The 26,437-nt window shown below is 42.9% G+C and overlaps 1 protein-coding gene across 8 annotated transcripts in view; it reads left to right on the top strand.

Annotated features, from left to right (window-relative positions):
- The window catches only part of SIAH1 (siah E3 ubiquitin protein ligase 1), a 53,396-nt gene that overhangs the window by 10,244 nt on the left and 16,715 nt on the right, over positions 1 to 26,437 (top strand). Inside the window, exon 1 of one of the 8 annotated variants that reach the window (XM_034788147.1) lies at positions 23,407 to 23,849. The exons of the other annotated variants lie outside the window; for them this stretch is intronic. Within the exon in view, the coding sequence (XP_034644038.1) occupies positions 23,825 to 23,849 (25 nt within the window). The 5' untranslated portion in view covers positions 23,407 to 23,824. Of the gene's footprint in view, positions 1 to 23,406; positions 23,850 to 26,437 lie in introns of those variants that run through there. 8 annotated transcript variants of the gene reach the window in all.

Below are 26,437 nucleotides of genomic sequence, written 5' to 3'. Positions count from 1 at the left end.
AGGTGTACATTTTAAACAGTGAGGGTAATTAATCATTGGAACAATTTTATTAAGGGTTGTACTAAGTTCTCTGTTACTGGCAACGTTTAAATCAAGATTGGAGGTCTTTCTAAAAGATATGCACTAGTTCAACACTCATGCCCGTCACCCCAATCGGGGTATGGGCTGCCAACCACAGATCTCCAGAGTCCTCTATCCTGGGCCATTTGCTCTAGCTGGTTCCAGGTATAGCCCATTTTTATGCTATCAGCCTGAAGGTCGCTGCGACCTGCGCCGTCTTTCTTTACTCATACATGGGCCTCACGATCCATGTACCAATGGTAATCCTCCTAGTTGCAAGAAGGGTAATCGGCTTAGTGGCTTCCTCACGACTTTCACCACCCAGCATCGTGTCTTCGAGTTGAAGGCCCTTCTTTTTCCAGGCTAAAAGTCACTGTTATCTCTATTGTTGGTGTTTCTGTAGTAAATTATTTTTTTTACGGGGTGGAGTTGCTAGCCCCACGCCCAACCCTCCTCCTTTATCCTGATTTGGGACAGGCAGATGGCCCCAAAGGACCTCTCTGGTGGAGTTGCACTAGTTCAAATAGGAATTAATTCAGAAAACTCCAATGGTGTGTGTGATGCAGGAGGTAAAACTAGATTATCACATTAGTCTAAGGCCAGAAGAGACCATCTGAATATCTATATGGCGTTCCCTCCCTCAGAGTCCTCCTCACTTCTGAGAACCTTTGGTGGTCAATCCAGGTCCCTCTGACCATTTTACTCCTACCCGGTCTTCTGGTTCTGGTAATGGTCCCCTCCTCCTTTTCTTCCCCCACTTGGGCTTGGGCTGTGTATTAAAGTTATTCCAGAATAAAGTAGGGTTATTCTGGAATAACTCCCCATATGGATGTTCTTATTCTGGACTAAGGATGCCTTCTTCTAATTTAGCTAAAATAAACCAGAAAAAGACACTCTTAGGGCTTGTCTACATGGTGCCGCATTGCAGACTGCAGGGCTGTCATAACAATAGATGCAAAACCTCTAGCCACTTCACCACCACTACTACGATGATGAGTACCCCCCACAACACACCTTTCAAGATACAGGCATGTGCAGTATCCATGGAACAACACATGGTGTACCTCGACCAGTGAATCAAATGCCCTAACACCAACTGTGTGTGTGAAACTAGTCAATCAATCCCTATGCTCTTCAGTGAACTCCCACAGAAAAATTATAAAAAAACAAAAACACCCTATTACCAGTGGGTGAACACTTTTTTCACAAAATGATCACTCCATGTCTGACCTCTCAGTCCTCATCCTCAAAGGAAACCTCCACAACACCTTCAAAAGACGAGCTTAGGAACTTAAATTTATAACTCTGCTAGACACCAAAAATCATGGATTCAATAGAGACACTGGTTTTATGTCTTATTAGAGCAGTCTGTAACCCACTAACTCTCCTTTGTCCTATGATTGTAGAGGTGTTAATTGCCTGCTTAATTTTGAATGATTTCTTGCAACATGTTTACTCCTTATGCTTAATAACACTGGTCTACAATTTTTGAGAAGTCGTCTGCTTCAGAGATAAAATGTGCTATTTATTATGTATTTTGATGTACTGAATTCAAACATGACAATTAAAACAACTGATTGGCTACTGTTTCTAAGATATTTAAATTTTTACATTTTATGTCTATGTATATTGTGTAGATAGTAGAGTTTTAATCATAAACTGTAAACCTAGGTCTTTTCATGTGTTTATGGTTGTTTTACATGATATTTCACCTGTCCTGTTTATGTAACACTTTAAAAATTAGCAAAAGGGTTATATAAATAACATTTATTATGAAACAAAAGGCAAAAAACTATTATGTACATAGTTTAGTCCTATTCAGTGTCTACTCGGTGCTTCTTGGCTTGTCTCTTGTATTCATTAAATAGAGCATCTCTTATCACTGTCCAGCAATAGTTTGCAAGGATTGATGGGCCCCATTTGCCCTGATAGCGTCTCTCCATTGTTGCAATGTCCTGGTGAAATCGCTCGCCGTGCTCGTCGCTCACTGCTCCGCAGTTCGGTGAAAAAAAATCTAGATGAGAGTGCAAAAAATGTATCGTTAGTGACATGTTGCAACCAAGGCTTTTGTATGCCTTGAGGAGGTTTTCCACCAACAACCTGTAGTTGTCTGCCTTGTTGTTTCCGAGAAAATTTATTGCCACTAACTGGAAGGCTTTCCATGCCGTCTTTTCCTTGTCACGCAGTGCATGGTCAAATGCATCATTTCGAAGAAGTTCACGAATCTGAGGACCAACAAAGACACCTTCCTTTATCTTAACTTCACTTAACCTTGGACATTTTCCACAGAGGTACTTGAAAGCTGCTTGTGTTTTGTCAATGGCCTTGACAAGGTTCTTCATCAGACCCAGCTTGATGTGTAAGGGTGGTAACAAAATCTTCCTTTCTTCAACAAGTGGTGGATGCTGAACACTTTTCCTCCCAGGCTCCAATGACTGTCGGAGTGGCCAATCTTTCTTGATGCAGTGGGAATCTCTTGCACGACTATCCCATTCGCAGAGAAAACAGCAGTACTTTGTGTATCCAGTCTGCAGACCAAGCAAGAGAGCAACAACCTTTAAATCGCCACAAAGCTGCCACTGATGTTGGTCATAGTTTACGCACCTCAAAAGTGGTTTCATGTTGTCATAGGTTTCCTTCATATGGACTGTATGACCAACTGGAATTGATGGCAAAACATTGCCATTATGCAGTAAAACAGCTTTAAGACTCGTCTTCGATGAATCAATGAACAGTCTCCACTCATCTGGATCGTGAACGATGTTGAGGGCTGCCATCACACCATCAATGTTGTTGCAGGCTACAAGAGCACCTTCCATGAAGAAGAATGGGACAAGATCCTTTTGACGGTCACGGAACATGGAAACCCTAACATCACCTGCCAGGAGATTCCACTGCTGTAGTCTGGAGCCCAACAGCTCTGCCTTACTCTTGGGTAGTTCCAAATCCCTGACAAGGTCATTCAGTTCACCTTGTGTTATGAGGTGTGGTTCAGAGGAGGAGGATGGGAGAAAATGTGGGTCCTGTGACATTGATGGTTCAGGACCAGAAGTTTCATCCTCTTCCTCTTCCTCGTCTGACTCAAGTGAGAGTGATTCTAGTGCATCGGGAACCGGCAGCCCTTCTCCGTGGGGTACTGGGCATATAGCTGATGGAATGTTTGGATAATGCACAGTCCACTTTTTCTTCTTTGACACACCTTTCCAACTGGAGGCACCATGCAGAAGTAACAATTGCTGGTATGATCTGTTGGCTCTCTCCAAATCATTGGCACTGCAAAAGTTTGTTTAAAACAAACCCAGACACTTACAATTTTCCCCTATCAGATTTGTCTCAATTTAATAAGTGTCAATTTAATAATTTTTACCAGTTTGTCTCTTAACATAGTGGCATTCCTTAATAATGAGATATACATTTATATGGTATAATGGTCTACCCAGCATTTACACGCAAGGCTACATGTTTTCATATGTCTCATGAAAAAGTGTTTTGATGGATTTCTTGGTAACAAATTGAGGACTGAAAATGAAATAACCACAATTTTAGCTGTATTATTATAACAGTTTTAAAGTTGCTAACATTTTGGATCAGAATAACTTGAACAGTTTCAAAGCCTGTAGATTTAAATGTTGACCTCCCTTGATCACCCTTTGTTATTGGTATTAGTTTCCAAGTCCCAGAGAATGTGCTTCTTACTAAAGCAGATGCTTACATAGGTATGTAATGAAAAAACACATGGATGTAAAATATAGTATTACAGATTAATTTGGTTATAAGTAAATCTCAGCATGAATTGTTTTTGTTTTAAAAAGATGCTAGAATTTGGAAGCCAAGTCATACAGGGACCTCTTTCTAGATACGATAGAACCTCAGCGTTATGAACACCAAGTTACGAACTGACCAGTCAACCCGACACCTCATTTGGAACCGGAAGTACGCAATTAGGCAACATCAGAGACCCCTCCCCCCAAAAAGGCAAATACAGTACAATAGTGTGTTAAACATAAACTACTAAAAAAAAAATAAAGGGAAGTTTAAAGAGAAGATTCGACAAGGTAAGGAAACTGTTTCTTATGCTTGTTTCATTTAAATTAAGATGGTTAAAAGCAGCATTTTTCTTCTGCATAGCAAAATTTCAAAGCTGCATTAAGTCAATGTTTAGTTGGACATTTTTGAAAGAACAGCCATAACATTTTGTTCAGTGTTACGAACATTTCAGAGTTCTGAACAACCTCCGTTCTGGAGGTGTTTGTAGCTCTGAGGTTCCACTGTATCGCTTGGTAATGTCTTTGTTTCATTTGAGGAATTTCTGAATAATCACTTCACAGTTCTTCCAAGAATAGAACAGATGACCTAGATAAACATTCATTGCATACATAACTGCTCGTGTAATAAGATTACTACTATGCCTTAGGCATGGGCAAATACTCTATGAATTTTTCCAGGAGATAATAATAATAGGGCAAAAACTAGATACTGATGTATTAGCTATCAAGCTACTTGGTTGAGATTTTCTTAAAACATTCTAACCATAGGGTGGAATGAACAGAGTTTTAAGAAGAGTATGCACCAGGGCACAATGGAGATGTCAAATAATGGCAGTGTCCTGACTGAGGTAGTGGGAGAAATACAAGGTGAATGTAGATTTTTTTTTTTTAAAACATCAGTGTGCTTGAAGTGTTTCAAAGGAAGTCTCTAATACTTCCATTGAATTTTTGTTTCTGTAAAGAATATAACTGATGCTTTTCAGACCTGGTAAATTATAAGGAAAACAAACTGAAAATCACTTGTTTTCCTCTTATTCTCAACCTTCCCCCTGGTTTTGGGGGTTGGAGGTGTAAACTGGGTAAGAATATTGGCATGTAGAAATCTCTAAAGGCATTATTATATTTAAACAAACCTTCAGTTTTCATGCTGACTCTTCTGGGAAGCCAAACTATGTAGTCATGCTTGAGTTTTGAAGATTTAAAGGTGATCTGTAAAAAGGCACCAGGTGTATTTGGCTTGGGGCCCTACTTTTGCTCCTTTGTAATGCTCTTTTGAATAGCAAGTTACTCTTTCTGATTGTAAGTTCAGGTAGGGTGGTTTGATTTAAATCAGGAAACATTGATTTAAATAATGGATTTTAATCTTGTTTTGCATTTGCCGGTTTTAGTTATTTTCCTAAAGGTTCATTCTCATTGGTTGGAATAACCATTAGAAAACTAGTTTAGCCTTTAACAAAATTTGGTACTACTTTTTATAGCCAGGGGTCTATTTACATTTTAAGCAATTACCTAGCTTAACATGCACTTACTCTGTTTCTTAATTTTTACATTTTTATTGTACTATAAAATGGCAAATTACATGCTTACATACTAGATAATTTTTTACTTGGGATTTGTGTCAAGCAGCATTGGCTGGAAATTGGAATTCAATTAAACGTACAAAAACAGCATTTTAATTTTTTGTATTAGTTAAATAATACTCCCTTAAATGTGTTGGGCATGTCACAAAAAAAGTAAGCATGAAGACATTTTGCATTTAAAATGGATTTATTAAGCAAAGTATTAATTGTAGTTAATAAGCTGATGTCAGATCAATGTGGGCCAGATTTTTGAAGATATTTAGATGTCTAGAAATTGTAGATAGGTGCTTTTGAAAAATGCAGTAGTTATTTATGCAGGGTAGGTGCCTACCTTCCATTAAAATCAATGGGAGTTAAGCACATAACCTGCTTAAATGCCTAATGGCACTTTCAGAAGCACATATCTGCCTCTTTAGGTGATAAGTATTGTTGCTCTTTTTTGACAAGTGGCTCATCAATGTTTGGGATCCTGGGGTGATGTCAGTTAGGGCTTGACTACACTCGGGCAGTGCTGTGAAGCGCGAGTGTAGTCGCGCTGCCCCCGCTGCGAGAGAGAGCTCTCACAGCGCTGTATGTACTCCACCTCTCCGAGGGGAGTAGTTTGCAGCACTGCGAGCGAGCGTGCAGCAGTGCAGGCACTGATTACATTGGCGCTTTACAGTGCAGCAAGTTGCAGCGCTGTACAGCGCCATTATAGCCAAAGCCTTAGGTGGAGAAATTGATGATGGGTGGTTCTTTGCAATCTTCTTGTATTTACAAAGAATGCATGTAATCCTGTGCCTTTGAACACAGAAGAATCAAATAGCAGGAAACGTTTTTTTTTTGTTTTTTTTTTTGCTCCCAGCACCAACAACACTCTTTTCAACCTGCACCTTGACCCAAAAACATTTCTTCCAGAGTCAGATCTGCGCTTTCAGCTTTCTTTCAGGCTGTCTTTTTCTGTGTATGTTGTTTGAACACACATGCACATCTAACTGCTCAACAAGAACTCCTGGGTGGGTTCATATACTCCTTTTGTCCTGGATGGGGGCTTATCCTTACAGTTATGTTAATTGACGAGTGCAGACAGACCTGTCAATCTCAATGAGATTTAAACTCATCCTATAACAAAGTTTCAAACCCTTTATAAAACCCCCCATCTCTGATTTGGCTCATCATCCGGATGAAGCCTAAAATGTTGACACCAATAACCCTATTTCAAACCAAAAGAAAAGGAATAATTTAACAAATAAAATTATATAGGATTAACTGTGTACATATGTACGGTGTCGTTCTTCAAGATGTTTCACCTCACTAATCCAAATTTATTTTTATTCACAACCAGACTCCTGTGGAAATTTCTGGACTTTATTTCAATTGCCAGAGAGGGACCCTCTTGCAATCAGCCCTTGAAAAATGCCTATTGTTTCTGTGGAGTTTGTTGGGTAAAGCAGACCCTGCTTGTTTGAATAGGGGAGTCACTGTTGTAACAACTTTTCCAGCCTCAGTTTTCACAGCCACATTCTCAGATTTGGGGTTGGGCAGCCAAGCTGAAATTCCTTCCCCCAGGCTGTAAGCACTAGCATCTGTGCCCAGTATGAAGAGAGTTTTGAAACATGGATAGGACGGGAAAAGAGCCATTTTCAACTAAAAATGATTTCCCTTTTTACTATTTGCTGTTTGTCAGAAACATTCAACCAATGATCAGTGTTATGCTCATACAAAGCATACGGAATCTTTATAGAGGAAGGTAAATACGCAGCATTTATTGAAAATACAACAGTTAGCATATGCTTTTCAGTCTCTCTCTCTCTCTCTCTCTCGCCAGCTGATGTTTATAGTTACCAGTCCAGAGTCTGGATCAATCTAGTGGCCAGCCAGATTGGTTGCAGAGGGAAGCAGGGCTTTCTTGGTCGCGATCCAATGCTCCTGGAGTGTGGCAAGACGAACCCAAAGTCCCATGGCCAACCACCCTGTTCTTATAGGTTTTTTCCCTCTGTTGAAGTCTATGGATTTTGTTGTCAGTTTGTGACCGGTTACTTCTTAATTGGTGTAAACATTCCAATACACCTCCGAGGGTCATCCTGTCCTCTGTTCTGATTTAATCAATTGTCCTTAGGGGTGCGAGCCTTCACCTCAGGGTCGTCAATTTGCCCTTCATTATAGATGCGCATTGATGATTCTTTGATGTACTTTAAGTCTCTTCACTCCTTCTTCCTTGATCATCTGGCTACAACAATGGCCTTCACACCTTCTTTTCCTGATGCGTACATTCCTCATCCACACAAACAGATTGAGAATACAAACAGTAGTATTTTACATCATTGCAAATTAAACCTTGCTAAATTTTATAATCACCTCTAATCTACTTAACATAGACCCAATAGAGAATCCTGTCTCTTACTTACTAAAACCTTAAAACAAAGAAATGTATATTTAACTAGAGTGCCTAATTTGTAATATGTATAGGAAACCATAGTAGACATTATAACGTATCCTAAAAAAAAAAGGGTGACCATAATCAGTCATAAGGATTGTTCTGGTCTGTCATTCCTTTCTGCTATTCAAAAAGGGTGGCTGACAGGATGAAATCAAATCATACATTAATTCTAATAGTACATTATAAAATCCAACTCCTACATCAGGAATCAGTTGTTCTTTCAGATCCACAGCAACTTTATCAGCTAAGGTTCCCCCAAGATCCTGGGTCTCAAAACAGGTTTCCCTTGATGGAAAGCTACCACAGCATGTAGCTGTTAAAATGGTTTCTGCCCCTAGGGGAAGGATAATTCATTCACTGCATACCAATTGCCTACAAATCATTTGTCTCACATGAGCTATATCTTTAAAGGGAATTTCCACAGACTGAATTTGAGAAACACCTTTCCTGGCATGGATTACACAGTTGTTAGCCATAATGAAATCCAAGCCAGTTGTTAGTTTATGCACGGTTTCAGGCACCCAAACTTCTTGCTTGAATTCCAGAGGTCCAATCTTTAAATGCAACTGTGCCAGTTTTTAGATGGGTACCCTTGCTATGGTCACTGTCTCCATTTGAGACCAATTAGATGGTTCAGTTATGGATCCCTGATTCCCTAGCCTTTTTAGCATGTCTAGTTTAATAACGGATATGCTTATAATAGTGTCCATCATCCCAGTGAATTTTACAAATCCTATTACACAATCAGTCGCCAAACTTCCATTATTATTATTCAGCTACCCAGATTTAAAGTAAAACTGTGGATCTGATTGTTGTACACCTCTACCCCGATATAATGCGACCCGATATAACACAAATTCGAATATAACGCGGTAAAGCAGTGCTCTGGGGGGGCAGGGCTGCGCACTCCAGCGGATCAAAGCAAGTTCGATATTACGCGGTTTCACCTATAATGCAGTAAGATTTTTTTTGGCTCCCGAGGACAGCATTATATCGGGGTAGAGGTGTACCTCCAAGCTTTTCCCTTTGAGCTTGGTGTTCCCCCAGTTTCCTGAACTGGGAAAGAGGCTTCCACTAGATATTTGTGACAATCTTTCTTGGCCTGCCTAAAATTTATAACTGTAATTCTTTTTGTGGCCAGTTTTGTCACAGTATCAGCATTTAACTGTATGGTTTCCTTTAAATCTTTGCATTATTGCCAACGTCCCATGTTTTACAAACAAGATCTATCATTTTTTTTCTAATTATTCAGTAAGGTCATGAATCAAATTTAAAAAACCTCTTTCATCATACATATTAGGCACAGAACTCATGGCGAACAGCTTACATTTTCCTCACTAGTGGTTGCTTCCTCTTCTGGTACACTGTTGCAAGAATCAATTTCTGTGGCAAGTTCAACGGCCTCTTTGGAGCGTCTTTGGCTTCCTTTCTCTGATTTTAATCTGCAAGTCCAGCTGAATATCTATAAAGTGGTCCATCACCAATTTATCCCGAAAGGCCTGACAGGTATTGGGGTATGAGAGGAACATAAGGTTCTGTAGGTCCTGTGCCACTTTAGGCCGGGTTGTTCCTTTCACTCTCCTCTCTCTTGTGTGCTGTGGCCAGCTCAGATAGATGGCTAGCTCCAAACCATATATCAACGGCTTGTACCAGATCTAGATAACTCAGGCCCGGTCTACCCTTAAAATTTAAATCCACAGCTATGGTGCTCAGTGGTGTGAAAAATCCACACCCGTGAATGCCGTATCTATGCCAACCTATCTCCCTGTGTAGATGCAGTTAAGTTGATAGAAATATGCTTCAATGGACCTAGCTACTGTTATTCAGGCAGGTAGTGTTCCTATAGCGACAGAAAAGTTCCCTCCATTCTAGTCCATTGCATTTACAGTATGGGGCAATGCCAGCATAGTTACGACGCCATAGTTATAGTGCTGTAGACATGGCCTCAGTCTCTCTTCTGCAGGTAAGTTCTGCAGCACTGTCAGAGCTGGGCCCACCCAAGTTGGCTGCTAGAACCCCCCCACCCCTTCTCTTGCTCTTTCTAACCATTCATTTGAGCTGTAATGTTGAATTGAGCCAATAAGCCTCCCCAGGAGCTTTTCCGTCAAAGATAGAGGGCTTTTGCATTATTTGAGCTGGATAGTCTAGCCCAGGGGTCGGCAACCTTTCAGAAGTGGCGTGCCGAGTCTTCATTTATTTACTCTAATTTAAGGTTTCGCGAGCCAATAATACATTTTAACTTTTTTAGAAGGTCTCATTCTATAAGCCTATAATATATAACTAAACTATTGTTGTATGTAAAGTAAATAAGGTTTTTAAAATGTTTAAGAAGCTTCATTTAAAGTTAAATTAAAATGCAGAGCCCCCTGGAATGGTGGCCAGGACCTGAGCAGTGTGAGTGCCACTGAAAATCAGCTCGCGTGCCACTTTCGGCACGTGTGCCATAGGTTGCCTACCCCTGGTCTAGCCACTGTGGATTAAATGGGGTAGAAAACTCTGTAAATGTCTGGACTTACCAAGTCCTGTCTGGCTCAATTCCACATCCAGTAAGCTGCCTTCTGCTGTGATCCGTGACCATTTCATTTCCTCCTGGAGTGAAATATTCAGAGTCTTAAGTCTTTGCTGCAGCTCATTTTGGTTAGCAAGTTCCAGATTGGCCAAAGTCTCTTTTGTCTCTACTATTTAATGAAAAAACCTGTGGTCATTGGTAGTCAGATTGTTGGTCACCTCATAATCCATTTTACCATTCCTGCCTGGGTGTGTTGCAGCTGGGTTTCCCAATCTGGCCAGGCACTTAGTAGTTGCTGCTCCAGTAGGGTCTCAGCTCAGCCTGCAAGTTCTCTTTGGGTTCTTTCTGGCAAACCTCTAGCAGCTTTCTTAGGTCTTGTCTTAATTTCTTTTGAGAAGTCTCCAGCTCCTATTTTAGATCTTGCTTTAAACCCTTTTGGCCATCTTACATATCTGTGAGCACTGCAATCATTTGTTCCCTCTTGGTCCAACAAGTGTTTCTGCTCACAGTCTCTCTCCTTGGAAACTAAATCCCACACCTGACACCAGCGTTGCCTTCTTTTGACCTGAGTGGCTAGTCAGAGTTTGAGGCCCTGGGATGTTCCAGTTAGGAGGAGAAATTGGTGATAACCAGGTATTTCTTTTTCCAATGTTGTTTATTTAGAGGAATGTCTTTCTGAACAAAGAAGGAATCAAATAGCAGTGAACATTTTCTTTTGCTCCCAGCACCAAGAATACTTTTTTCAGCCTGTACCACTGACACAAAAACCTCTCTCAGCAATGAAACGGCCTTGCAGCCCGAGCCCTGCAAATCTGAGTCAGTTGGCACAAGCTAGATGCTAGTTTTTTATTTGTTGTGTAGACATACCCTTAGTTTCTCTCTCTGTATCCCGTCCCCCACCACCACCACTACCAATGCTCATCAAAAAGTGCTGTTTGTTTTCATGCTCCTTTTGTCCTAAGTGGGGGCTTATCCTTACGGTTACATTAATTGAAAGGTGTCAATCAAATGAGGTTTTAACTCAACCCAAAACAAGGCTTCATTCTGCTTGTAACAGTACCTTTTAAAAGCTGCCCTCATGTTCTTCAGTTAGATCTCATTCTCTCCTGCCTAAGCTGTCCTGTTTTTTCAACTTTGAATGAGCTAAGTCTGGATGACCTTGAAGACCAGAGAAACAGATGGAATGAAACACAGAGGTAAGGTCATGCACTTAGGGTCTAATAATAAGAATTTCTGCTACAAGCTGGAGGCTTATCAGTTGGAAGCCACAGAAGGTGGGAAAGACCTGGGTGTGTTGGTCAATCACAGGATGACGATGAGCCACCAATGTGACATGGCTGTGAAAACGTCAAATGTGATGTTAGGATGTATCATATGAGGCATTTCCAATGAGGAGAGAGAAGTATTAATGCCATTGTACAAGGCACTGCTAAGACCTGATCTGGAAGATTGTGTACAGTTCTGGTCACCCCTATTAAAAAAAGATGAATTCAAACTGGAACAGGCGCAGAGAAGAGCTATTAGGATGATTAGGGGGAATGGAGGACTTATCTGAAGAGCTTGGTTTGTTTAGTCTAGCAAAAAAAAAAAGGGGCTGAGAATGGATACGATTACTCTATAAATACATCGGGGCGGAGGGTGAAGAGCTATTTGTCCTTTAGTTTAATGTTGGCACAAGAACAAATGGGTATAAATTGGCCACGAACAAATTCAGGCTGAAAAGTAGGTTTCTAACTTTTTGAGGACTGAGATTCTGGACAAGCCTTCAGTCCTAGTGGGAGATGAGGGCAAACAACTTAACTTAGTTTTGAGAGCGAGCAGGGCCAAATATAGGAGTACAATTGTTTAGATCGGGGTAGGCAACCTGCGACACGCGAGCTGATTTTCAGTGGCACTCACACTGCCCAGGTCCTTGCCACCAGTTCGGGGGGGGGGGGGGGGGNCCCTGGAAGGCGGCACGCGAGCTGATTTTCAGTGGCACTCATACTGCCCAGGTCCTGGACACCGGTCCGGAGGGTTCTGCATTTTAATTTAATTTTAAATGAAGCTTCTTAAACATTTTAAAAACCTTATTTACTTTACATACAACAATCGTTTAGTTATATATTATAGACTTATAGAAAGAGACCTTCTAAAAACGTTAAAATGTATTACTGGCACACGAAACCTTAAATTAGAGTGAATAAATGAAGACTCTGCACACCACTTCTGAAAGGTTGCCGACCCCTGGTTTAGATATTCTTTTGTGATGGTGGGGGGAAGGGCATGACAGCCCAGGGGGTCCCTTTCGGTTTATGTATTATGTTCCTAAAGTTCATGTTTCAAGGCTTCAGCTAGTCACCTACAGGGATCAGGAAGGGATTTTTCCTCTGCAATGTATTGCAGATTTTTCTTGGTTTCCTTTCTCTGAAGCAACAGAGAAGGCCTTGTCTGGAAATAGGACACTGGAAAGGTTGAGCTGGTGCTTTGAGATGGCACCAAGCATTCTCTGTCTCAGGGGCTTGGCAGGCTGGTTCTTCCTCACATGCTCAGTGTCCGACTGGTTGCCATATCTGGGGTTTGGCGGGAATTTTCCCTTAGTAAGTGACTTTGGGGGGTTTTCAACTTACTATGCATCATGAAGTTTAAGACATCTGTCAGGATTAACTGGATATATTTCATTTTATCAGTTCCCTTTAATCTTTTGTGATGTGAAACTTGGATTGGAGGGTTAGGCACACTCCAACAGTGGTAGCCCAGAGAATAAGTCATTAGTTATGAAATTCTATTTTTTTTTAAAGTTGTCTCTTGGTACCCCAAAGTCTTATGAGCCCCACCATACAAATCTAATACTTTTCAGTTGATTGCTCTATACCAGTGTTTCTTTGAAAGTTAGTTAGAACAGTATTAAACATCTCATTTGAATTAAAAATAATCTGAACATTTATTAGCAAGTTTTATGTTTATAGTTTTATTTTTGTAGAATGTGTTCTTTAGAGTGTAATTTTAGGGCTTGTCTGCTTTGGGGAGTTATTCAGAAACACCTATCCCTGAATAGTACCATGTGTTAGACACTCCTATTCTTGAATAAGAGTACCTTGTTTCTGTTTAGCTTAACCTACCTTCAAATTATCAGTTATAGTGTAATAGGTGAGTTCAGCTACATTGCTCAAGAGAATTAGCTACATGTCAAATGGCTCACAATAAAATACAGTAACTCCACTTAACATCGTAGTTATGTTCTTGAAAAATGCAACTTTAAGTGAAATGATGTTAAGCAAATCCAACTTTCCCATAAGAATTAATGGGGTTAGGTTCCAGGGAAATTTTTTTCGCCACACAAAAGGCATATTTAAAATACACACACACACACACACACACACACACACACACACACACACACATAATTTTAAACATAATTTTAAGCAATTTAATACCCCGAGCACTGCTTTACCGCGCTATATCCGAATTTGTTATATCGGGTCGCGTTATATCGGAGTAGAAGTGTAGTCACAGTAGTGTTTCAGAATTGGTGTTAAAAGTTCTTAGATCTCTGAATGCTGCAAACTCATCTATTTGCATTTTTGAGCTCTTCGTGTCTGAAAACATGGTGTAAGAAGAACACAGAAAAATTGTCTAAATCCCATAATCTTAAAATCACCGACTTTCTGAATTGATACATTCCTTGTGTCCAAGTAAATGATGGTTTTCGTTAGCAGAACACAGTCCTTGTATTGCAAAAGGCAAAGGTTGGTTCATACTGCATTAAGGAACTCCCTTTTTTTATATTTAACCAACTTTTGTACGCTAAGAAAGTTTGAGTAAGGAGACCGTATAGCTCCCTGGCAAATGTTCTGGAAATGACAAGAATTGATGACTTTTGTAGAACTTTGTAATAATTTAAAGGAATGCATATCAGTCACAAGGAGGAAATGTATGCCAGGATAATTCCATGACTATTGAAAGTGAATAGGGATTGTTACAATTTTATGCATTGGTCTGACTTTCAGAAGTTTGTGTAACTAATTTGCATATGCAATCTAGAGTCACCACACTTGCTATTCAGGGTCAATTGACTGAAATTTGGCTCTAATAAGTAGACCTGACTGACTTTCTGACTGACGAACTTTTGCTAAGCTTACTCTTCTATACAAGACTGGAGCGCCTCCACTATATATAAGGTTCCAGACCTTAATTCTGCAGTGTGAAGTCATTTGATTCTGCAGCACTCTGGTGTGACATGCTACAAACTCTGGCTTCTTTAAAATTAAAACATTGGTTTCTTATTAGTTGCATTTGAAAATCAATAATGCAGTTGGTACAGTAGTTCGTGTTTAATTTGATTTATGCTATTGCCTTATTTTCAGTTTTCAATATGGTGCACTTTTTATCAATCTAATAATAAAAGTTGATAAGGAAGCTGGAGGTTTTGGTGGCTAGGAAGGAGGCAGTTGGACTTCTGGAACCTCTGGAAATGTGGATGAAAGATAAGAATTGTGAGATAAGAACATGCTGATAATTTTATTAGTAATAGCTAGTATCCTAAGGTCCTGTCAGCTACTAAATTTAATCATGATTTTATAATCCGAGACAGGGTCACTTTAACTGGTTACATGCGACACTCTTCAGTTTATGTTCACACACAAGCTTTTGTGAATCTCCACCTACGATTCTACCTAATTGTGTTGCGTTAGTGCATTTTTGAAAAATCTGTGCAAGTAATAATGTCTTGGCAGAAGATGCATTGCCCAGAGCAGGGGTGGCCAACCTGTGGCTCCAGAGTCAAATGCGGCTCTTTGGAAGTTAATATGCGGCTCCTTGTATAGGCACCGACTCCGAGGCTGGAGCTACAGGTGCCAACTTTCCAATGTGTTGAGAGGTGCTCACTGCTCAACCCCTGGCTCTGCCACGAGCCCTGCCCCCACTCCCCCCTTTCCCTCCCTCCCCCCCCAGCCTCCTGCATGCCACGAAACAGCTGGGGGGGTGGTACCGGTGGGTGGGAGATACTGGGCGGAGGGGAGCTGATGCGGGGATCCTGACATATTACTACGACTCTTTGGCAATGCACATTGGTAAATTCTGGCTCCTTCTGAGGCTCAGGTTGGCCACCCCAACCCAAAGGAAATGCACAAGGTGACAGCAGCAGCCCATAGAGCAAAAGTGTAGCATGATGTCCTGCATAGTGAGCTGGGAAAAAGGACAACTGGCCAAACCAGTTACACAAATATGATGAGGGTGTCTTCTCCACATGACCCAAAACAAACAAACAAACAAAAAAAGCGTGTTGCACTAGTTTTTGGAAAACAACCATGTGTCAGCCAAGGAAGGATGAAATAGCTGACCTGGTTGGTATACAGTTATCCGTTAATAACCAGGTTTTATCCATGAGGTGAACAGAATCACCCACATTCGGTTACAAGTTATAATTTATGGCCTGTCCATGCTATCTCTAGGTTTGGGCATTAATGTCTTTAGATGAATGGGGAAGTTCATACATCTTAACTATTGGTTTGGCCTGTCTGGAGACCTGGTAACACTGCCTAGGTTTATACTTTATTCAGATTTTCAAGCTTTTCTTCATAGTCATGAAGGTTAGAAAATTTTTAAAAAATTAAAGTTGTGATTTTGGAGCACTATTATGTGGTAAGGGGAGAGGATGGTGGGTCGATTTCTGAGGCTTCAGATTTGCAGACTACACAGGGCCCTGGAATAATCTCAGTTGAATGCATCTGCATTTTTGGATGAAAAATTTAACTGTGTGGTTGTTTGAAACTGCTGGGATTTCTTATGAAAATAAGGAGAATTGGATAGCTGATGTGAAGAGGGAGGAAGTACTTCCAAAACCTGCTCAACAAATCAGAAACATTCTTTTAGCTCTAGTTAAAATTTTATAGTATTTATTCTGGATTACTATTGACTTTTAGGCCTTGGCTACGCTTGCAGCTATACAACGCTGTGAGGTAAACCTGTCTTCGTACAGCTGAGTAGGGAAAAGCGCCGCAGTCTATCCACACTGACAGCTGACAGCGCAGTGGTGTGGCCACATTTGCGACAATTGCAGCGTCATTGGGAGCAGTGCATTATGGGCAGCTATCCCACAGAGCACCTCTTCCCATTCTGGCATTGTGGGAAGGGGGCGTGGGTGCGGGGGATTCTGTGTCCTGTCCCAACTCCCCGTGATGCATTATTTCGCATCCCAGAAATCCCTTTGTTTCCGTCCACCTTTGGCACCATCTTTCAGCGGTTTCTGTGCAGCGCGATCTGTCTGCGGGAAATGGAGTCCGAACTGCTGAGGCACATGCTGACGAGTCTCGCCAGCACGTCACGTTTGGCTGTTGAACTATTCCTTAAGATCCAAAGTGACAGTGAGAGTGAGGAGTCCGACGATGCTATTGAGCCGCGTAATGCGTACGACACGAAATTGCTTGTGGCATTCACGGACATGCTCAGCACCGTGGAACGCCGCTTTTGGGCTCAGGAAACAAGCACTGAGTGGTGGGATCACATCGTCATGGAAGTCTGGGATGATGAGCAGTGGCTGCAGAACTTTTGGATGAGAAAAGCCACTTTCATGGGACTGTGTGAGGAGTTCGCCCCCACCCTGCGGTGCAAGAACATGAGATTGAGAGCTGCCCTGCCAGTGGAGAAGCGGGTGGCTATTGCAATCTGGAAGCTGGCAACTCCAGACAGCTACCAGTCGGTCGCAAACCAGTTTGGAGTGGGAAAGTAGACCGTTGGAATCGTGTTGATGCAAGTTTGCAGGGCCATTAATCGCATCCTACTCAGAAGAACCGTGACTCTGGGTAACATGCAGGACATAGTGGATGGCTTTGCACAAATGGGTTTCCCTAACTGTGGGGGAGGCGATAGATTGGACGCACATTCCTATTCTGGCACCACCCCACCTAGCATCCGAGTACGTTAATCGGAAGGGGTATTTCTCTGTGGTTCTCCAGACGCTTGTGCATCACCATGGGCGTTTCATTGACATTAACGCAGGCTGGCCAGGAAAGGTGCATGACACACGCATCTTTCAGAACACTTGGCTGTTCAGGAAGCTGCAGGCCGGGACTTTTTTCCCAGAGCGGAAGATCACAGTAGGGGAAGTTGAAATGCCCATTGTGATCCTTGGAGATCCCGCTTACCTGTTAATGCCGTGGCTCATGAAACCCTACACAGGGAGCCTTGACAGCAGCAAGGAATTGTTCAACTACAGGCTGAGCTGGTGCCGAATGACTGTGGAGTGTGCCTTTGGCCATTTAAAGGGCCGCTGGCGATCTCTGTATGGGAAGCTGGACTTGGCCGAACACAGCATCCCCACGGTTATATCCGCGTGCTGTACCCTCCATAATATATGTGACGGGAAGGGTGAAAGCTTCACTCAGGCATGGACCTCCGAGGTTGAACACCTGGAGGCTGAATTTGCACAGCCAGAGAGCAGGGCTGTTACAGGGGCCCAGCGTGGGGCCGCAAGGATTAGGGATGCCTTGAGGGAGCAATTTGAGGCTGAAAACCAGCAGTGATATCTGGTGCCCTGCATGGGAATGGAGTGCAGTAGTTCTAATCTTTAGGAATCGGTGTTTGCTAAGCAGACTTGCAATGCCTGTTTATTTCCTGGGCTAAGGAATCTTTTACTTTATGCAATAATAAAGAATGTTTTCAAAACCAAAAAATCCATTTATTGAAAAGAAACACAACTGCTTGGGAATCAGAAAGGGCAAGGGGGTGGAGTGGGGAACAGTACAATCACAGATTCGCGTATGTCCTGTCTGGTGTGCTGTGCAGTGAGTGCTGCACTTCAGGATAGCTATACTGCATGGTGTTGGGGGTTGAGTGCAGAGGGTAAGGGTCGTGGTTTTCAGGGCTAGGTGGTGAAGATACTGGTGTTGGAGGCAACTGGTGGGGTGAGGAACCTGGAAGTTGGGGAAAGTGGGTTAGAAGTAACAGTGGGGCACGAGAGAGAGTTTTGGGACAAGGGCTGTGCGGGGGCAGGAGGGTGGCTTTGCGGTACTGCTCCTTCTGCATGGCTACGAGCTCCTGGATAGCGTCTGCTTGGCGCTCCAGGATGCTTACGAGCCGATCCGTGCTTTGCCGCCGGTGCGCTGCGTTTTCCTGGTGGATCCTGCTTTCTCTCTCCCTCCAGTTCTGTGCTTTTTCATTCTCTTTAATAGATGGCCACATCACTTCTTGCAGCATGTCTTCTTTGGTTTTTCGCGGTCTCTTCCTGTGTCTTTGCAGTATCTGAGCAGGTGATAAGAGGGACGGCTGAGGTCTCAAGGTTGTTGCAGCTGTATAGGCAAAATGCAACATTTAACAGAGGCAGCATTGTATATAGCAGACAGAGTAATGATTTCCCCCCGCACTTAAGGAGTAGAAAACACACAGGGTCTATACAATAGCATAATTTTCCCGGCCCAAACAGAGCACACATAATCCATGGGAGCCTCAAAATTGTGAGTAAGGGGGACTGATTGTTTCAGGGCTGTACTGTCCTCTGGGTTTCTGTTCCTTGGGGAGAGCCAACAGCTGCAGGGGGCACCTACACTGAACACTGTCCCAACGTTTTCCACAGGAGTTCGTCCTGGACAATATCTCGCTGCTGAGGGTGACCTGGGAAGCAAGGGATGGTCTTTTACTGAAATGCGGCTTTCGCCGTGACCCATATGCAGCTTGCCTGTGTGCAGCAATGGTCCCCCTGCCCCTCGCGGCACAGTGGCGCGGACACGTTAGCCTGGCTGGGACAAGGACCACAGTGGTTCTCCCGATAAACCTGCGCATGCGCATTGCACACGTTCTGGATGAGACATTCGAAGAGATTACCGAGGCCGATTACCGCGATGTGATAAACCACATAAATGAACTATTCCGCGTCTAGGCATGCATGCCTAACCCTCCTCTCCCAAAGAGCCCGCACCGAAAAAATTCCTTCCCGAAAAAAAAACCGCTTACCGGGAACCTTGCTCTTCTGTTTGTCCTCCACCAAGTACCGGCTGCTGCGACTGGCTACCTTCCTCCTGGCTCGAGAAGAGCTCCTGGCTGCATGCCTCCAGGGATTCCGGGATGTCTCCATCCGCTCCACCACCCTCACTCCTGTTTTCCTCCTCCGACCCCGGCTCTGAAGTGTCCATGGTGGTGCTCGGAGGGAGGTGGGGTTAATCCCAAGTATCGCATCCAGCTCTTTGTAGAATCAGCGGGTCACAGGGGGAGCACCCGAGCGGCCATTTGCGTCGCGGGCTTTGCGGTAGGCACTCCGCAGCTCCTTCACTTTAATCCTGCACTGCAGGGCGTCCTGGTCATGGCCCCTTTGCATCATGTCCTTTGATGTCTTCCCGAAGGTATCGTAATTCCTACAGCTGGAGCGCAGCTGGGACTGGACAGCTTCCTCCCCCCAAACACTGATGAGGTCCAGCAACTCGCCATTGCTCCATGCTGGGGCTCACTTGGTGCATGGAGGCATGGTCACCTGGAAAGATTCGCTGATAGCACGCCACACCACCCCCTTTGTTTGCTCAGCCAGGCATTTTTAAAATTCCCGGGGAATTTTAAGGGAGGGTCACGTGGTTGGTTACCTGAGGCCAGGGCAGTAGAGTTTGAACTGATGACCAGAGTGGCTAGAACAGGCATTGTGTGATACTGCCGAATACTCTGGAGGCCAGTCACAGCGCATTGGGCGGCAGCGCAATACACGCTATTCCTCTTGGAGAGGTGGAGTACATGCAGCGCTGCAACCACGGGGATACAGCACTGCAAATGCCTTGCCAGTGTGGACGGGGAGTGAGTTACAGTGCTGGGGGCGGCTTTACAGCGCTGTAACTCGCAAGTGTAGCCAAGGCCAAAGTGTTGTGTGATAATGAGGAAGCATTGAGGTGTTTGAAATAACTGTAATGGATAGCATGTACTATGGGCAGAAACAACACAATTTCCTTTGGAAAGCTACAAAATTCATAAATGAAGTATAACTAAAAATTGCTGTAGATCTTAGATTTGTATTATATGATTGGTTAATAAGACAGTGTCTCATGAACTGTAACCCCTTCCAAACAGTTTAAAACTAGGCCAGTATAATTATGGCAGCCCATATACATTCACTGATGTTAGTCTCTTGAGTCAATGTATGCTCTATCAAATATGCTATAGCCAACACTAGAACTTTTCTGCTCTGAGAAGACCCACCAGCGTAATTCTGGGAGATAAGCTTTTCCCATTTTAAAGGACAATAGTTTAAGCCCGCAAACAGAGTTTAAAAAATATCCAAATATGAATAGAAATGTTTTCTTTAAAATTTTTTCATACAGATACTTTCTGAAACATTCATCTTTAACATGAAAAGTTCCAATGCTTTATCTCTGTTCACAAGTGATTATTCCCTCCCTACCCCCCAAATCGTCTGAGAGAGGCAGGCAGGCATACCTATTTCTCTGCATGTTAACTTGCCTAACAAGTCCATTGGAAAAACAGATGAATACTGAAAGTTGGCAAGAATATAGTCCTCAGTGAGGAGTGTAAATGATTTGTGAAGGGAAATAATTTAAAGTGGTTTGAAAAACACACCTAAACAAAAGCTAAATTATTTTAGTAGGACCTAATAGTCACGCCCTTTTTGTGATATCACAGTAATCTCCCAGTTTAAGCAGGAGAGAAGCATAAATTCTGTCTATCATAGATAAGAAAAAGTACATGAGTGCAAAGACAATAAATAAATACATAAGAAGTTCTCTAAGGGCCTGGTCTTCAGAGATGCTGAGCATCCACATCTATCATTGACTTCATATGGAATTTTGTGTGCTCAACCCTTTTGAAAATCAGACTCTAGGTGACTTAATTTTATCATATTCTAAGCTTTCACGGTACAAAAGTATAACTTGTGTTGCCAGGATACACCCTTCATAATGTAAATTGATATGCTTTTTCCATTAAACCAAGTATTGTAGAATACCTTCAGCCAGACCAGCAGCAGCAAAGGTGAGAACTTACCCATTCTATATTTCATTCATCTCAAGGCTTGTCTGTACTTACAGCAGTGCCACTACAGCGCTTAGTGAAGATGCTACTTAGGCTGACAATGGGAGGTCTTTCACGCCTCTGAGTGACATAGTTATACCTATATAAGTTTTAGTGTAGGACCAGGGTTCAGTGAGTGCATTTCAAAGCATAACTAGAACTATTTAAAAGCTAACATTAAGCAAAATGTGGCGTGTGTGTGTTTAATGCAAAGGAATAAAATGCAAGAATTAAGTTTGTTACAGTAAAATGCAGTACACACACAGAATGAGTCATGTGGGGAAACTCCCCTAGTTCTTAAGATACTATGACTCATCGTGATGAGAGAAAAAGGGTGTGAGTATCAGGTATTTTAGCTCAGCTGAGTTAAGCTATTTGTTGAGGGCACGTCTACACTAAGGCTTGGTCTACACTGAAAATTGAACAAGAACTTTTGTTGTTCAGGGGTGTGAAAAAACACCTTCCCCCCCTGACAAAAGTTTTGCCGGCAAAAAGCACCGGTAGGAACAGCACTTTGTTGGCAGGCGCGCACTCCTGCCAACAAAGCTACTGATGTTCATTGGGGATGGAAGTTTTTTGTCAGCGGGAGAGCTCTCTCCTGCAGACAAACGGTGGCTACACTGCACACCTTTTAGCAGCACAGCTGTAGTGGCACAGCCCTGTCGCTAAAAGGTGCGTAGTGTAGTTACAGCCTTAGACTAAGCATATCCTAGAAGCTGTTGCCAATATAGCAGCAATGTTGGGTGGGTTTTGATTTTTTGTTTTTAAATAGCATTTCTGTACTGGCAAAAAGCCCAGTGTAGATGCAGCTTATACTGGCAAAAAAGTGCTTTGTCCATATTGCTTATTTAATTTGGGGAGCTGATACCAACTACAAAAAAAAAAAAGTCCTCTTTTGATGAAATAATCTGTCTACCCTAGGAGGGTTTGCAGGTATAGGTATACTAGCAAACTTTTTCTAGTATAAAGTAGGCCTAAGAAGATTGTGGTTTTTACAGGGAGCCTAGGATTTACCTCAACCAGCTACATCTAGGCAGTAGCAGATTTGCCATGATGCCAGGCCCACACTCCAGGGGGGCCCCGGCCAGGGCCACTCCTCTCCTGCGGGGGGCAGAAGCTTGGTGCTCCTGGTACTGAGGCTCCTGCTGCAGTAGGACAGCCAAACTCCCCCTCCCCTGCTTCCTCTCAGCTTGCTCTGTTCCTGCCCTCACCCTCCCTACCGTCGATCAGCTGTTTTGATCAGCTGTTTGCCGGCAGGAGGGCGGGCCGCAGCATGCTCACCTGGGGAGAGGAGGCAGAGAAGAGGCGGGGTGGGGCCTTTATCTTGTACAACAGTGAGTGCCCATGGTGGGGCAGGCAGGGGAGGGGGGGACAGGCAATGGGGAAGGAAGGGGGTGGGATGGGGAGGAGATGGAGTGGTGGGGAAGGAGCATGGGATGGGGAAGAGAAGGGGATAGGGCAGGGATTGGCAACCTGTGGCCCGCCAGGGTAAGCCCCCTGGCGGGCCGGGCCGGTTTGTTTACCTGGTGCATCCGCAGGTTCGGCCGATCGCGGCTCCCACTGGCCGCGGTTCGCCGCTCCAGGCCAATGGGGGGCTGCAGGAAGCGGTACAGGATGAGGGATGCGACAAGTAAACAAACCGGCCCAGCCCGCCAGGAGGCTTACCCTGGTGGGCCGTGTGCCAAAGGTTGCCGATCCCTGCCCTATCCCCTTCTCTTCCCTGTCCCATGCCCCTTCCCCACCACTCCATCTCCTCCCCATCCCTGGGATAGGGGAAACGGGGGCCCAGCATGCGGTCCCCTTGGCAGCAGCTGGTGCTCCCCTGTTAAGCAGACCCATCAAACCCTCACTCTGACAAGTCCCACCTCCCCTGCATCTGTACCACTCTGACGAGCCCCCCCAAGACACCCTCCCCACTGAGCCCCAACCACCTACACCCCCACCCAAATGAACCCTGTAGATAAATCTCTGTATTAAGCATCTTCACATAACTTTCATATGACTTTGTATTATGCCTCTTCATATAACCCTGTATTAAGCTATTTTCATACAACTTTGTATCAAGTCCTTTGATATAGGAACTTTGTATCAGATCCCTCTGTAGAAAAACTTATAGAAAACTTCCTCTCAGAATTTGGGGAGCTATTTGAGGTTGTAGGTCTGGGTCCACCCTTTGACTAACTGTGGTGCTTGATCATTCTTTCTTGGAGTAGTTGACTCAGGTTCAAAGAAGAAAATGAAAACTAACAAGCCGAAAGAAATTGGCATATTTTAAAAATGTTGTATATTTTATATTAGAGTTAGAGCAACTCTCACTTCCTGCTCTTAAACAGGAGCTGGCCGGACTATTCTGGAGCCTCTGAGGGCCCAAGGTTGTTTGCTCTCTATATAGCAGCACCCTGGAGCCAGCCTTCCAAGATACCTCAGAGCACCAAAAATTGTAAAAGCTAAAAGAATTTCCCACGATTCATGGTGGAGGCATGAGATCAAAAAACAATGGGATCTAGTGATGCTTCAAAGAAACAGAACTACAGGTAAGTAATTTTCTCTTTGCAGTTTGGGTTAACAACCCTAAGTCAGGAATGATCAAGCAAAAATGTTAACTCTGTCATCTGTCATGTGTAATATTTGTTTTTCTGGTTTCTATGTGCGTGTTTCTTGTTAAACTTGTATCTTTAATTTATTACTGTTTTTTATAAATCAGATGTGCAGTGGGGAATGAGTTAATGTTGCATTAGGAAACTTAACTTTTTTGCATTTCCTGACTTTCTGTGATTAAAATAGCTTTAAAGATTGTCAATTTAATGTGCTGGAAACTGACAGATTTAGTAGTAACAATGCATTAGATTATTAAAAGTGAGAAATTAAAAAATCAAATGTTTCCACTGTTTATGCTGTTTCATTTACTATTTGCATTTCTTCTATCAGAGACAGATTTATTTTTCAGGCTTTTAGTGATATACTGATAAACATTCTTCCAGTTCCAAAAGTCTAAGAACTTCTAAAACGGAATGGAAGACGCTCATGGAAACGCTTCTATTGACTTAGGTTTTATAACCTTTTTTTTTTTTTTTTTTTTACAAAATTTAATATTTGGCCAAAATTGAAGTTGACAATGTCCCTTTTAATGTAGTTTTTACAATTGATTTATCTTGATTTATCTGTCCCTTTAATTTTACACCATCTCAGTAAAGCAAAGGTCCCCAAATTTTGAGGGTCGCGCACACACCCTTTCCCCGACCCTGTCTATATGGAAGTGGGGCTGTGGCTCTGGGGCCGGGGCACAGACAGAGGAAAAGGAGCTGAGGCTGGGGCAGGGAGCGGGGCCGCAGCCAGGAGCAGGGCCACAGCTGGGCTGTGGTGGGGGCCTACAACCAGGCGCGGCTCTGCCCCCGGCCTCACCACCAGCCTCTGCCTTGGGCTTGGGGCTGATGCGGGGCCATAAGTGCAGCTGCACCAAGCTGGGGACGTGGTTGGGGGTGGGACCGAAGCAGAGCTGGAGGTGGGGAGGGGCTGGGTGGAGCTCCTTCCCTTCCCTCCATGGACATGCCCCCACCCCCTGACATTCTGCCATGCCCCCCTAGGATGGTGTGCCCCACAGTTTGGAGACCTCTGCAATTAAGACAGAAATAAGGGCAAGTTGTTAAAAGTAACTCCAAAACATAACCCTGAAATGCAGTGTGTGTTTCTTCTCCACTTCGTGTCTGTCCTGTGTGACGTCTTTTACACAACTTAATGTCACCATGAAATAAAATTCTGGGCTGCATAAAACGCAGTATAAAAGTGTGGTGTTAAGCAGCTTAAGTGTGCAGTCATTTAAAAAAACAAACAAACAAACCAAACCCATGAAACTTGAGACTACTTTGCCCAATGTATTTGCCTTTTATCAATTTTATTGCAATCCCACCACATTGCTTTATAATCACCTTAATTTTCTTCCTACCACTGAAGAAATATCGATGACTTAAGATACAACTTTTCTGCTCATGGATCTAAACCCCTGAGATATGTAGCTATACAGATCTATCACCCGACCCCATGTAGACTGTGGATTATCTCTGCCAATGGGAGAACACCTCTTGCTGACCCCTGAGCTAAGGTATTAGACCTTGTCTTAGCAGGCAAAGTATATACTTTTCAATCATGTTAGCTTGAGCCATTTATTTTAACAAAATTGGAAAGCTTGTTTAAGGCCTTATATAGACTAGGATTTAAGATATAATGCCAACGCTTGTTAGCAAACACATTTGAGAAGTCCAGTCAAGGCACAGTATCTTTCCGATGTGTTAAAGTGGTCAAGTTTAAAGCCTAGGCCTCCAGACCACGCACAAAAGTACAACACCAAGACCAGAGCTGATATTCTCAAAATAAAATCTTTTTTGGGAGGGGGGGGGTGGGAGGGAGGAGAGATTAAAAACATCTCTTCAGTCTATTGTATACATGATGAAACAGCAAAAAACAAAAACAAAGTTGACCTGGTAAAAGGAAAATTATGGTTTTGTGTACCCATTTGTGGGGGTGCTACTTTATGATGTCTGAGGGAAGGCCCACAAGGAAGCATTTTATCCTGCTTGTTTTTTATGTCATGTGTAGGCCCTTCTCCTCTGCTGGCAGTCTCCTTGGAGAACATGGTGGTAGATTGGGAACTTCCTTAGCCCTTAATTTAAAGTGTGTGTATGTGTAATGGGCAGAGGGTCTTGTACCTTTTGTCTTTTTTCCAGCTGTCTTGTTGGTTGAGTTTAATAGTTTTTGTTAATACCTAGTTGAATAAAAATAATTTCCTCTCTTAATCAGGCTTCACTTGCTTGGTTGCTATGATGGACTGACAATTTCCTGCAATTTCCTGAATGAACTTGATCGAATTAAGTTAAATTTTTTTAGTTCATTGCATTAAAAATGCAGTTGTGTATGTGTTGTGGAGTTGTATGTATTTCCTTGGGAAGGGTAAATATGAGAACAGTGGTGGATGATTGGGCAAATTCACTCCTGCTATATACATATACTACTACTGGGGGAATTCTGTGCCAAAAAATTAAAAATTCTGTGCACAATATTTTAAAATTCTGCATATTTTATTTGTCAAAATAACACAATCTAAGTATGCCAATTTCAATTATTTTGG

This window comes from Trachemys scripta, chromosome 13 (assembly GCF_013100865.1).
Source record: "Trachemys scripta elegans isolate TJP31775 chromosome 13, CAS_Tse_1.0, whole genome shotgun sequence".
NCBI classification, from domain to species: domain Eukaryota; kingdom Metazoa; phylum Chordata; order Testudines; family Emydidae; genus Trachemys; species Trachemys scripta.
This window is presented reverse-complemented; position numbering and strand designations above follow the sequence as displayed.